The sequence below is a fragment of the Cyprinodon variegatus genome, unplaced genomic scaffold (assembly GCF_000732505.1).
Source record: "Cyprinodon variegatus isolate N-32 unplaced genomic scaffold, C_variegatus-1.0 Scaffold255, whole genome shotgun sequence".
Classification (NCBI taxonomy): Eukaryota; Metazoa; Chordata; class Actinopteri; order Cyprinodontiformes; family Cyprinodontidae; genus Cyprinodon; species Cyprinodon variegatus.
This window is the reverse complement of record NW_015150708.1, coordinates 118,464-132,286: the sequence shown is the minus strand read 5'-3', so window position 1 is coordinate 132,286 and position 13,823 is coordinate 118,464. Positions and strand designations below refer to the sequence as shown.

General features: G+C 38.3%; 1 protein-coding gene across 2 annotated transcripts; it reads left to right on the top strand.

The window, feature by feature from the left end:
- The first annotated feature begins 573 nt into the window (after window positions 1–573).
- LOC107089497 (YY1-associated factor 2-like) lies at window positions 574–12,801 on the top strand. 2 transcript variants are annotated; one of them, XM_015382329.1, is made up of 4 exons: window positions 574–693; window positions 971–1,096; window positions 11,424–11,573; window positions 11,674–12,801. In XM_015382329.1, exons 1-4 carry the CDS (start codon window positions 668–670, stop codon window positions 11,912–11,914), a joined length of 543 nt encoding a protein of 180 aa, XP_015237815.1. In that variant the 5' UTR covers window positions 574–667; the 3' UTR covers window positions 11,915–12,801. The 2 variants fall into 2 exon arrangements, with proteins under 2 accessions (XP_015237815.1, XP_015237813.1); XM_015382327.1 differs by having other exon boundaries at window positions 11,671–12,801.
- The last annotated feature ends 1,022 nt before the right edge of the window (window positions 12,802–13,823 follow it).

Below are 13,823 nucleotides of genomic sequence, written 5' to 3'. Positions count from 1 at the left end.
TATATATATATATATATATATATATATATATATATATGCCTCTAAATGTAAAAATGTAAAATTCAACAATACCTCATTAGTCCCAAAGAAAAAGTTAATGCTAAACTTGCATATTATGAGTATCTTTAATGATAAGTTGTGGATGCTGGTTGCCAATGAAGGATCTCCTGTAGACAGTCTGATGAAGAGGAATTACAACGATTTTATTGAAAAAAGACAGATTCATTTAAGATATGCATTTATATATATATATATGTGTGTGTGTGTGTGTGTAATTTTTTTTACATACTTTTAATTGTGGCAAATTTGGCTCTCCATACTGATAAGGTCATTTTGATATTTGTATGAAGCTCTTACATAGTACAGTCAATCAAAGCGTGTCTGCCCAATTTTTTTTAATTATTATTATTATTTTTTTTTTTTTTGCGGTTATTAGTTCAATAAAAGCCTTTTTTATTGAAATATTGTCCTAACAATTCAACCAAAGCCTTTTTTTTTATCAATGTCACATTTATTGCGTTTATAACTACGATTTATATGATTGGCTGAGCCGTGTGACGTCACCCCCCCCGACAGGAGTTTCTCCGACAGCTGGGGAGCTGTTCATGCGTGCTTTTTTCACCTGTACCGTTGATCATTTGAACTAATTAAAGGTCTAGATTTAACAATGGGAGACAAGAAGAGTCCCACAAGGTAAAACCCTCGCTGGTATGTTTCCATGAGGACTTTAACTGGCTTTTAAAGAACAGAAAGCTGAAGGAATGGATGGAGCTGTGTGGTACTCAAAGTGTTCATGGCGGCTGTTAGGAGTGTGGATGTGTGGCTGCTTTCTCTGCCTTACTGACCGGTTCAGACCAGAAAGTGATTTCCCACTTTAGCTGTATGGCTGCTTTTATATATATTTATTTAAAAACATAGCTGCCTTTGTTAAAACCTCCGCTGTTCGTGTTTGTTGTGTTTGTGTGTAAAGGCCGAAGCGGCAGTCCAAGCCGTTCACCGATGATGGGTTCTGGGACTGCAGCGTGTGTACGTTCAAGAACAGCGCTGAGGCGTTCAAGTGCTCGATGTGTGATGTGAGGAAGGGGACTTCAACCCGGTAAGTTTACCCCAAACCATAACTGTGACACACACTTCCACCTAGCTGCTGCTAAAGATGACAGCGACTTAAACTGCACAATGAAGCACACACTTTTTTTTAATGATTTGTGTGCTAGATTAGCAGTGATGTCAAAAGTACACACAGTTGTTACTGAAGTAGAAGTATTGCTACTGCNTGTCAAAAGTACACACAGTTGTTACTGAAGTAGAAGTATTGCTACTGCTGTTTAAAAACACTGTGGTAAAAGTTGAAGTATCAACTTGACCTCTTTACTTAAGTAAAAAAGTGAACAAGTATTTGCTCCAAAAACTCCTTAAAAAAAAACCCCTTAAAAAAAACATCCAGATGCCACTAAATGAAATTTAAAGCTCAATTTTTCGACTATTTCGAAAAAAATCTTTGAGATAGGGCCAAAGATGAGGGAGGTCTTGTCTCCATCTCCCGATAAGCTCTTGCCTGTGTCCGATCGTTCAGACATTTCAACATCTTTTCTGAATCCGACATTGTAGCATGGCATAGACAATTCGTGTTTGCAGCTTGAGGAACACCCGCTTGCTTCTGATGATTTCCTTTAGCCAACCCAGGGGTCGGCAACCCAAACTGCTCAAAGAGCCATATTGGACCAAAATAAAAACAAAACAAAAAATAAATCTGTCTGAAGCCACAAAAATATAAAAGTCATATAAGCCTTGTTTGGCAACACGGGCTCTAAGTGTATTATCCCACTATAGAGAAGGACTATGTGGGCTTAAATATATAATAAGCATTCATGATTAAATGTTTATCCTGGAGCACATAGTAGCATGAGGTGCGGGAGGAGCAGTGAAGGCATTGATGAAATTATAGAAACACGATAAAGGAATCTTTCTATGGTGGATGTGTTTCTGTCGAGAGGAGTTGATTAAGTCATGAGAAAACAAGCAGGAGCTGACATCCATCAGAGCAGAGCTCTCTAACCCTGAAATCCCACATCCTTCTGTCACCGTCGTTCCTTGGTGTGATTTATGTTTTTAGGATTTCGGGGAAAAATGGGGCAAAGTTCACATCCCTGCATCAGAGCGCTACCTGTTTGATCTGGGGATGGTTTTCCATCCTTTCAGAAAAAAACTAGCAGCAGTAGTGGAGCAATCAATTTCTTAATCCTATCTTTGCGCTCGTCTAATTTATCCAGAAGTTCTGCAATCGCACCTGTTCTCTCACTCGTAACTTTGTGATCGGCTGCATATTTAGTTTGCCTTCCCTGGAAATGCCTTTCCAATTTTTATTTTTTTTTGGACAACCTCTCATTACAAAGTGAAAATGGATGCAATCCTTCTGTCCACATTTATAATGAAAGCAAATTATTTGCTCCATTCTTTGAATCCTCTTTTCTCATCAGCCATCTTCCTTTTTTCCTCTTTGTACCATGGTCTGAGACACACCTGCAGCTTTGTTTGCCTGGCACCACGCCACGCTGGTTGGCTGCAAGTTGTGACCACTGATATCTATGCCTATGACGCAAATTATTGTTTACATTTATTTATTATACAAATGTTTACAGCAATTGGAAAACATAATTTTTTTTTTTGACCTCTTGCACACCATATTAAAACAAAACAAAAAATCATTTTTCATACATTTTTGAAAAAGCTCCAGAGAGCATCAAGGGGGACGCTCAAGAGCCGCATGTGGCTCTGAAGCCACGGGTTTCCAACCCCTGAACTAACCAATGAGTTTTTGTTATATGACTCATCCAATTACACTAGTTTTCTCTAAATATGGATGGCATCTGTCACTACCCCATCCGTCCCGGAAGCACGATCTGCCCTGCACATGCGCGAACAGATATACATCCAGGTGTCCATAAATAATGTAATTATGGTACCAAAACTACTTATTTCTCTCTTTAACTCACTAAATAATGCTAATACACATTTTTATCAAATGTTTTATGACTTTTGTGACACAATTTTTATGCGTTTTACATTTTCTTCCTGAAATTGCTTCTCTGACGTCATGCTCAGAGCAGTCTGGCAAAATCTGATTAAACCATGTTTATCTGCATTTTAGTCGTTTCTTTCTTTAGATTTCGCACTATAACCAAAATGTGCTCTCAATGTTTTTACAACTTAAGATAAGCTTATAGCCAATCAGCTTTCGTGTTACTGTCGTGTCCATCACTTGATGTTGNGAAGCACACACTTTTTTTTAATGATTTGTGTGCTAGATTAGCAGTGATGTCAAAAGTACACACAGTTGTTACTGAAGTAGAAGTATTGCTACTGCAGTTTAAAAACACTGTGGTAAAAGTTGAAGTATCAACTTGACCTCTTTACTTAAGTAAAAAAGTGAACAAGTATTTGCTCCAAAAACTACTTAAAAAAATACCCTTAAAAAAATCAGCCAGATGCCACTAAATGAAATTTAAAGCTCAATTTTTCGACTATTTCGAAAAATTCTTTGAGATAGGGCCAAAGATGCGGGAGGTCTTGTCTCCATCTCCTGATACACTCTTACCTGTGTCCGAACTTTCAGACATTTCAACATCTTTTCTGAATCCGACATTGTAGCATGGCATAGACAATTGATGTTTGCAGCTTGAGGAACACCTGCTTGCTTCTGATGATTTCCTTTAGCTAACCCAGGGGTCGGCAACCCAAACTGCTCAAAGAGCCATATTGGACCAAAACAAAACAAAAAATAAATCAATCTGGAGCCGCAAAAATTTAAAAGTCTTATATAAGCCTTGGCAACACAGGTTTTAGGTGTATTATCCCACTATAGAAATAGACTATGTGGGCTTAAATATATAATCAGCATTCATGATTAAATGTTTATCCTGGAGCAAATGTCACATAGTAGCATGAGGTGCGGGAGGAGCAGTGAAGGCTCTCACCATGCGGTTTAGGTTTTGTTGCATTGATGAAATTATAGAAACACGATAAAGGAATCTTTCTATGGTGTTTGTGTTTGTGTATTATGAAATTTAGGCAGGATCGGGATGAGTCGGCAGTAAAGATGAACACACAAACTGTTTCTGCTAGAATTAAAATGTGTCGTTTTATTCCGCCACAGAAAACAGCAAAGCAAGCCTATCAATCAAGGCACGGTGCTGAATACAAATTATATTGTCTTAATACAATTTATATTGTCCCCCTACCGTTAAACTAGGATTGGAGGGCCGGTCGATCCCGGCAGGGCAGCAACCCGCGCAGCTAGGCGTCCGTAAGCAACCCTAGCAGACCCCAGCGGTGTCAACAAACCCCCTGCCATTTATGCCACAATTCAAAGTAAAATCTTTCACCCAATCAGGAAAAGTGACTGCTCCCTCTCACACCTGGAGCTCATGATTACAGAAACCAAAATATGGAACCGGCATCCCCCGAACCCACCCAGGGCTTCATTTGTGATACAAAACTTGTATGATTGTCAAAGAGCATAAAATATAAAACCCATATATATCAGTTTGTCAGGAGGAGTTGATTGAGTCATGAGAAACCAAGCAGGAACTGACATCCATCAGAGCAGAGCTCTCTAACCCTGATTCTGTCACCATCGTTCCTTGGTGTGATTTATATTTTTAGGATTTCTGGAAAAAATGGAGGAAAGTTCACATCCCTGCATCAGAGCGCTACCTGTTTGATCTGGGGATGGCTTTCCATCCTTACAACAAAACTAGCAGCAGTAGTGGAGTTTGGAAATGCAATCCATTTCTTAATCCTATCTTTGCGCTCGTCTTATTTATCCAGAAGTTCTGCAATCGCACTTTTTCTCTCACTCCTAACCTTGTGATTGGCTACGTATTTAGCTTGCCTTCCCTGGAAATGCCTTTCCAATTTTTGGATGCAATCCTTCCGTCCGCATTTATAATGAAAGCAAATGATTCGCTCCATTCTTTGAATCCTCTTTTCTCATCAGCCATCTTCCTTTTTTCCTCTTTGTACCATGGTCCGAGACACACCTGCAGCTTTGTTTGCCTGGCACTGCGCCACGCTGGTTGGCTGCAAGTTGTGACCACTGATATCTATGGCTATGACGCAAATTATTGTTTAAATGTATTTATTATACAAATGTTTACAGCAATTGGAAAACATAATTAATTTTTTTTGACCTCTTGCACACCATATTAAAACAAAACAAACAATTATTTTTCATACATTTTTGAAAAAGCTCCAGGGAGCATCAAGGGGGACGCTCAAGAGCCGCATGTGGCTCCGGAGCCGCGGGTTGCCGACCCCCGATCTAACCAATGAGTGTTTGTGTTATATGACTCATCCAATTACTCCAGTTTTCACTAGATGTGGATGGCACCTGTCACTACCCCATCCGTCCCGGAAGCACGATCTGCCCTGCACATGCGCAAACAGATATACATCCAGGTTTCCATAAATAATGTAATTATGGTACTAAAACTACTTATTTCTTTCTTTAACTCACTAAATAATGCTAATACACATCTTTTTGAAATGCTTTATGACTTTTGTGACACAATTTTTATGCGTTTTACATTTTCTTCCTGAAATTGCTTCTCTGACGTCATCATCAGACATGCTCAGAGAAGTCTGGCAAAATCTGATTAAACCATGTTTATCTGCATTTTAGTCGTTTCTTTCTTTAGGTTACGCACTATAGCAAAAATGTGCTCTCAATGTTTTTACAACTTAAGATAAGCTTATAGCCAATCAGCTTTCGTGTTACTGTCGTGTCCATCACTTGATGTTGCATGAATGGAACTGGAAGATTTGGTGCTGTCGTTTTCATAGTAGTTTATTTTAAAACATTCTGCATCAATGGAAACTGTTTTATTCTTGGCTTAAGTCTGCTCTAAACAGCAACTATAAAGCCTGCAAATGCAAATTCAGTTCAGTTCTGCTGGTCTGGTTGCAGCCCAGCACCTGTTCTGGTACTTCCATCTGTTAGTGACTTACATGTCCTCTATGGGTCAGAGCCTGCAGAGGTTCACTTTGTGACTAGATATCACTCATACAGCGCAGTGTATTTTTTACGCAGACCGACTTTGGTGTCAGTCAGAACATCCTGTTTATATTTCATCAGTTAGTGGTCGAGAGTGTCATCAGGTTTGGGATGACGATGTGGTTCGGTGGTCTCTCCCCACAGTTCACATCAAAGTTGCAGCACCTGGTACAGACTGCTATGAAGGTGATGTGGAGGACTGACAAGCTCTCCCTTCCGTCCGTCTATAAGGAAGGGAGAATGTTCAGAATCCCAAAAACCAAATTGGACCACTTTAAATAACAATTTATCCCCACTTCCATCAAAATTTTCAATCAAAATTTTAAATAAATCGGTAAGCAGAGAAATGGGAAGTGTTCTATAACTTTCTGCTTGTTTTTTTAAGTATTATGTTATTTTTTATTTTGTTTTAATTCTTTAGGGGACGTGTTATGAGTGTGTACGTAACCCATGTGTGTGTTTTTAGCTGATATTTGTTTTTTATCTGTATTTATTGTTTATAATAGCAGCTGGTACTATGCTCTGCGCACTTGGGTCCATGACCAATTTCTCTGAGAGGACAATAAGTATATTCTAATTTCTCTAAACAGCTCACTTCAAACCTTGTATCCCACCTCTCACATGTCAAAACATACAGAACTTGTTTGGACGCATAGGCTTTGTTAGTTGAGAACTATTTTCTCAAATGACTAGACTGTTCCAGGTTCAGCCATCTAGGGGCCTGATCTGCAGAGGGTTTGACTATCTTAAAAGGGTTGCAAACATGTTTGCACGCTCATAGCAGATCTTCAAAGAAGGTGCAAAGTGATTGTGTTTGCAATTCAGCAGATGGAGTTTGCAAACTTTTATTTTGTGTGTTTGCCTTTATCAATATGTAGGTCATATTCTAATGACCAAACTGCACAAATTCATGGATGCAGGATATGCAGATCTAAATATTTACCTCGTGCAATAGAGACGAGTGTTGATAGCAGGTGGAGCTAATGTTGGCACCCTTCCACAAAGACAAATACAGGATGGCTAAAGTCGTGCTTTTTGCTGAGTGAGCGGTTCTGGGTTTTTCTTGTTTGGACAAAGAAGCCACATGAAAAAAAAAACAGCAACTTTCTCAATTTGAGTTGTCCAAAAGGTTTTAAATTGGGACCAACACATGATGTATGTTAGCTGCACTCTATACTTTATGTTTAACATGGATTGATGTTCAACTAGACGAGCTGTTCTCTTGGATGAGAGTTTTTGAATCTATGAAAAACTGCTGGTTGTCTTGTTTTAGTAAAACTTTGTATTTTTTCATATTTGAAATATTTGTGATTTGTATGCAGAAACATTGAAATAGAATTTATTTTTAGATAGCTGGCCTTGTATAATACAACATTTATTTACATACCCGAATAGACATTAGTAACACTTTAATATAAATTAAAAAAATGAGGCAAATGGATAAACAGCTCAGCCTTAACAATGACTGCATAACTTTAATATGCTTGACGTAGCTTGCCTGTGAATAAATTAGTTGTTAAGTTGTTTCATCACAGCCTAAGAGAGCAGCTTCAATTATCTGTAACAGGGAGCGAACAAACGTCCAGCACTTAGTTTTGCCTCCTTTTTAATTTCCCCCCTTAAGTTTACTATTGGATTAAGGTCTGTGGATTAGACAGGGCACTCGGTAACGTTAAGCTTGTCTGGAGATAAGAGGCAGTTCACTTCTGTTAGGCTTCAGAGGCATTTTCTTCTCAGCATGACCCTTTCCAAGCATTTGGGTATATTCAAACTAATCCCTGTTATTTTATAACCTTAAAGGAAAATTCCGGTTTTTAACACTTTTAGCCCCTTTTCTGTAGTGTCCAAGATGAAATCGAATGATCGACACCAAAATTTTGACGATTGGTCCTGTCTCGGCTATTTGGCTCATGCAGAATCCCCCCTGGCTGCTTTAGAATGGCTTGCATAGTGCATGTCAGATAATGTCCTTAAAACAACCTTAAACGTTCTTTTTTTAAAATATGCTACTCACCGAGTCGTCAGAGCTGTTCAATGACGTTCAAAAACAAGTTTCGTAAAGAAAAAACGTTCCTGTAGTGTTTTATTTAGCATTTTGTAAATCCCATTGAGTTCTGTTGGAATAGTAAATATCCCTCCGCCACCGGAAACGGAAAGGGGGCCTGTTTACGCTTAGTTGTAGTTTTTTCGCAAGGCCCAAGTGTTTCTGCTTCACTCTGTGTACTCCGACGTCGAGGTGCTAACGTCTCTGTTAAACACTTTAAAAAACTCTGAAAATGGAATACGAAAGGTGGATTCTTGAGGAGGACATATTGGACTTTGAGTTTGATGGTAGAGAATACCGTTTTGAACCGGAATATACTGAGGAGGAGTATATAGAGACATTGTCGCCAACTAGTGGTCTGGAGTGTGCAACGCTTCAGATTCGAACGGGAAGCGGAAGTTTATAAGCGGTTGTGATGTATCGGAAAAAATAGTTCTGGGATTTACAAAATGCTAAATAAAACAAGACAGGAACGGTTTTTCTTCACGAAACTTTTTTTGGAACGTCATTGAACAGCGCTGACGACCCGGTGAGTAGCATATTTAAAAAAAAAGAACATTTAAGGTTGTTTTAAGGACATTATCTGACATGCACTATGCAAGCCATTCTGAAGCAGCCAGGGGGGGATTCTGCATTAGCCAAATAGCAGAGACAGGACCAATCGTCAAAATTTTGGTGTCGATCATTCGATTTCATCCTGGACACTACAGAAAAGGGGCTAAAAGTGTTAAAAACCGGAATTTTCCTTTAAAACCCCATAGCATGATGGATGACCAATTAAAAACCAGCAGGGTCCGAATAAAGAAAATCAACAACCTGTAAAGGTCTGGAGAGACTTTTAAATTTAATCTGGTACTTTAAACAGAATTTATCACTGAAATAATTTGGTTTTTTATGAATCCATGTTATACATTAAACTTTTAAATAAAAAAATCAATTTTGAAATCTAAAGCGTTTTTTAAATCAGAGAACAACAATCGTTCAGTTTGGTATACAGGCAATTTCCTGATTCCTGTTTTTATAAAACACTTAAACTTTACTGCTTACTCTGCCCTGCAATGTTTTTAAAACTGGGTTTAAATGGCGATAAAGCCATTCTCAAGCACATCAAGATGCTTGTTCGTGAGCCTGGATCGATATTTATATTTTATTCTGTTCAAGGTGGAGAATCCTGCTTCACAGCAGCAGGTTGAGCCGAACATTCTCAAAATGTGCAGGGTCGTCTTTGAGCACACCATTTCACTTTTCTTTCACCAGTTCACCTCAGTTCTTGCAGCAGTCCACACTTTCTCTGCTCTCTTTTTCTCATCGTCTTTTCCTTCTTTCTCATCGCCCGACCTGCCAAAGGTTTCCATGCTGTGTCTAGTGTCTCGCCGCAGCGACCCAGACTGACAGCAGCTCATTGGCTAATTTGTATCACGTGTAGCCTGGTCCCGGACACTCCGGAGGGCTTTATTAACAGGAGAAGCAGCGCAAGTGAAGTTAGACACTGCCGTTGGACAACATGCAGTAATTTATAAATGTTTTAAATCAGGTTGGGTCTGGTTCAGCGAGCAGGTGGGTCCGGATCCGGACCGCGGTCCACTAATCCGTGACCTCTGCTTTACAGTATGAATGAGGACAAATTCTTTGTTTTTGGGTTGCTGTATAACAACCAACTCCTAAACCTGACTAAAATCTTACTGGACCGTACTTTGGCAAATCAAAACCTCAAGCATGTCTGTTTGTCTTGGACAGGGGTCGGCAACCCGCGTCTCTTTAGCCTCCCCCTTGTGGCTCCCTGGAGCTTTTTCAAAAATGTATGAAAATCGATTTTTTTTTTTTTTGTTTTGTTTTAATATGGTGTGCAGGTTGCACACAAAAATGTATGTTTTCCAATGCTTAAAACATTTGTATCATAAATAAATGTAAACAATAATTTGGGACTCATTTGCTTTGATTATCAATGCTGAACGATTGCATTTTTGCTTTGTAATGAGAGGGTGTCAAAAAAAAAAAAAAAGACAAATTTGGAAAGGTATTTCCAGGGAAGGCTAAATCTGCAGCCCACCACCAAGCTGGGAGTGAGAGAAAAAGTGCGATTGCAGGATAAATTAGAGGAGCGCAAAGATAGATTTAAGAAGTGGATTGCAATTCCAAACTCCACTACTGCTGCTAGTTTTGTTGCAAGGATGGAAAACCATCCACAGATCAAACAGGTAGCGCTTTGATGCAGGTATCTGAACTTTCTTCCATTTTTTTCCCCAAATCCTAAAAATATTAATCAGACAAAGGAACGATGGTGACGGAGGATGTGGGATTTTGGGGTTAGAGAGCACAGCTCTGATGTCAGTTCCTGCTTGGTTCCTCATGACTCAATAAAACAGAAACACGTCCACCATAGAAAGATTCCTTTGTGTTTCTATATTTTCATAATTGCAAGAAAACTTAAACCGCGCAGTGAAGGTGGTGAAGCGGCGCTCGGTGAAGCGGTGCACAATGGGAGCGTTCACTGTTCCTCCGTCACCTCAGGCTACTATATGACATTGGCTTCAGGATAAACATTTATTCGTGAATGCTTATTATATATTTAAGCCCATATAGTCCTTTTCTATAGTGGGATAATACACTTAGAGCCTGTGTTGCCATACGAGGCTTATATAAGGCTTTTACATTTTTGCGGCTCCAGACAGATTTTTTTTGGTCCAATATAGCTTTTTGAGCAGTTTGGTTTGCCGACCCATGGTCTTGGAGCATTTTTTAATGGTATCTTCGCCTCCCATAGGTCATAGGTCCCCCCCCGTCCCCCCCCCCGTCATAGAATATAGATGCAACTCTTTGTGTTCAATCATTAGAGAAGTACGTATTGGTTTATCTTTCATAGTTTCCTACTGGTGGTTTCTATTCAAATCCTTTAATTATACATTTCTAACTTTAGTTTTATACATTTCCCTCTTGGCAGTGAACTTTATAAGTGAAATATGATCCTCTTCTTAGCACTGTTTGGAACAAGTTTTTTGGGTGTTTTTTTTTTTTTAAATTCCCCAAGGATGAATGACTTCACTACTTTGAATGTTTTGGGAAAATCCCTTTTTAATGAATTATTCTGTTACACAAAATCGGTAGCAAGCATGTTATTGTATTATTCTAAGATTAATAGTATATTAGGTCCTGTGTATTCATGTATATTTGTTATTTCTACAGAGATTAAACTGGTTAGTGATGTTGGATTTTTATTTTTCAGTCATTAAAATAATAATGATGTGTACGTATTCATTTTTTTTTCAGACATCTGTATGACTTAAGTGAATAATAGTGTGTGTATATATATTTTTTTGTCTCCTTCAGAAAACCACGGCCTGTTTCTCAGCTTGTCGTACAGGTAAATCAACAGTTTGCCTCGCCGACGCATCCCAAAAAGGAGAAGAAGGAAAAATCTGAGAAGGACAAAAGTGAAAAGGATACAACACTAAAAAAGAAAAACCAGAAAAGGATGAGGTAACTGCTTCACTTCCATTATAAAATGTTTGAAAGATTCATTCTTTTTGTTATCGTTTATTATCCTTTCTAAGCTTTTTTTTTTTTTTTTTTTCAGCAGGCCCAGGCTAAAGAACATAGACAGGAGCAGCGCCCAGCATCTGGAAGTCACAGTTGGAGACTTGACTGTAATTATCACAGACTTTAAAGAGAAAGTTAAACCCACATCTTCTTCGGCGAGCGCCGCCTCAGCTGACCAGCACAGCCAAAGTGGCTCAAGCTCTGATAACACGGAGCGAGGAGTCTCCAGAAGCTCATCGCCCCGTGCAGAGACTTCATCCATCAACGGAGAGATTCACTAACCCTCACCGTCTGCACTCTCAACAGTCTGTCAGAAAATAAACTTCATCATGCACAGTTTTTTTCTAAATTAAACCTTTAAATGGTAGCATTCACTTCCACTTAAGGTCGTATGTTTCACTGCCTTCCCTGTGTTTTACCTTGACTGATTGATTCCAGATACCCCTGCAGCTAAAACTGTTCTGATGAACTGAAGAGAGAGCAGTAGCATTAAAAGTTGGATGTCGTTATATGACTGCGGCACATTTCCTGGTGCTTTAACAGTGTTAGATCTGTGTCACGGGCTGGTGTTAGTCCCTGCACAGAATAATAGGTCGTGAAGGAAATGTGTCAGCATGTTTTTTTTTTTCTTTTTCTCAACATTATTTGCACTTGTTGCCAATCCTGTGTTTGTAACGACTTTAGCATTATTTTTATGTTGCTGTTAAAACACTGTTGGTTACTTGCCTTTTTCGGCATATGTCCTTATCCTATTGAATGCAATAACGTTTTTATTATCTTATCATTGGAGTACAGTTTGACTGAGCAAGCTTTACTCTCAGTTGGTACAGTTTAGAATGATTTACTCTATAGATGGTTTATATTGTAAAATATTAAAGAAATCATAGATACACAAATGTTTCTGAATTTATATATGACACTGTGTTTCTATCTGGTACTTGCATATTTTCTCATCCTGCAATCATCTTTAAGATATGCAGCTTTTCTTCACATCTGTAATTAAAATGCTGTCCACTGGGATTTATAATGGTGAATAATCCATATAGCTTAATATTTTTAGGGTAAATTTAAAGGTTTGAGGCTTGAATATGGAACTACTCATCCTGGTTTCTATCAATTTATATCCTGGTTCTCTTTTATGCGTGCATCTGACTGCAACATAATGAACTCTCCACTATATTAAAAGGATTTCTTTAAAATGTTGAACTCAATTTATTTTTATCTTTAATTTTTTTTTTTGTATAAAATAATTTCTTTAAACATTTTGTGAAAAGAAATCCTATTTAGAGATGCTTTTAGAAATACTCATCTCAACAATTAAGAAAAATAATTTATTTTAAAAAAGGAAACTATTTAGATTATTGCATACAAGTGTGTGATTCAGTTAAATCGTCTTTTTTTTTCAATTTGATTTGGAATACAGCTATTGGAAACTCCCAATGCCCACATTCCCAGATGCATTTTTTTAATTTATTTTTTTTACTTGGAAACCAAAAAAAAAAAAAGAAAATTATTTCACTGACTTGACAGTTTTCCAGCAGAAAGTCCTCATGATAAGCCAGGAATGTGTAGCTACTTTAGTTGCAGCTTTTTTGCATCCATCAAGCTTAGTGTGCTGATTTCTAGCACAGTGATGCAGCCCTCGCCTGTCCTCCATATTGATTAATACTTTTATTTAGAGTAGCAGTTCTCGTTAGTTCTGGCAAAGGTCTACATCCCTCCATAAAGTTGTAAATGAATCAGAGGCTTAGGTTTGGAAAAGCTGGCTGTTCTGATCAAATGCACAGAGGGATTAAAATACTTTTTTACTGGATATTTTTGGTCTTGGTAATTTTAAAGTATACACCTTACTGATTTACTTCTAATTACAGAAAACATTTGAAGCCCCTCATACAGTGTACCTGTAACTTAACCTGTGGCTGTCAGAAAGTGGACAGGAGTCAAAATAGAATGCAAAGTTCTGCTTTGACAACAGTGATTTTACTGCATTTTCAGCTCTCACCACTGACCTGTAAAAACATGAGCTGTTGGATCATGTATCAGTTTTTGTTGGGATGTGTGCACTGCCAAATATTTGCTCCACTTTTCCATCACTCATTCTTTACTGTATTTTTTTTTTCTTATTGAAAGAAGCATTGGTGTGAGTAGAAGTTCTGTATTTTATGCAGTCTGTAGATCCTACAACAGGAG

Coding starts and splice junctions, on each gene's coding strand:
- LOC107089497 (XM_015382327.1), top strand. CDS start 668: ATGGGAGACAAGAAGAGTCCCACAAG. Junction 1,097..11,423: donor AGGAAGGGGACTTCAACCCG/GTAAGTTTACCC, acceptor TGTCTCCTTCAG/AAAACCACGGCCTGTTTCTC. Junction 11,574..11,670: donor AAAAACCAGAAAAGGATGAG/GTAACTGCTTCA, acceptor TTTTTTTTTCAG/CAGGCCCAGGCTAAAGAACA.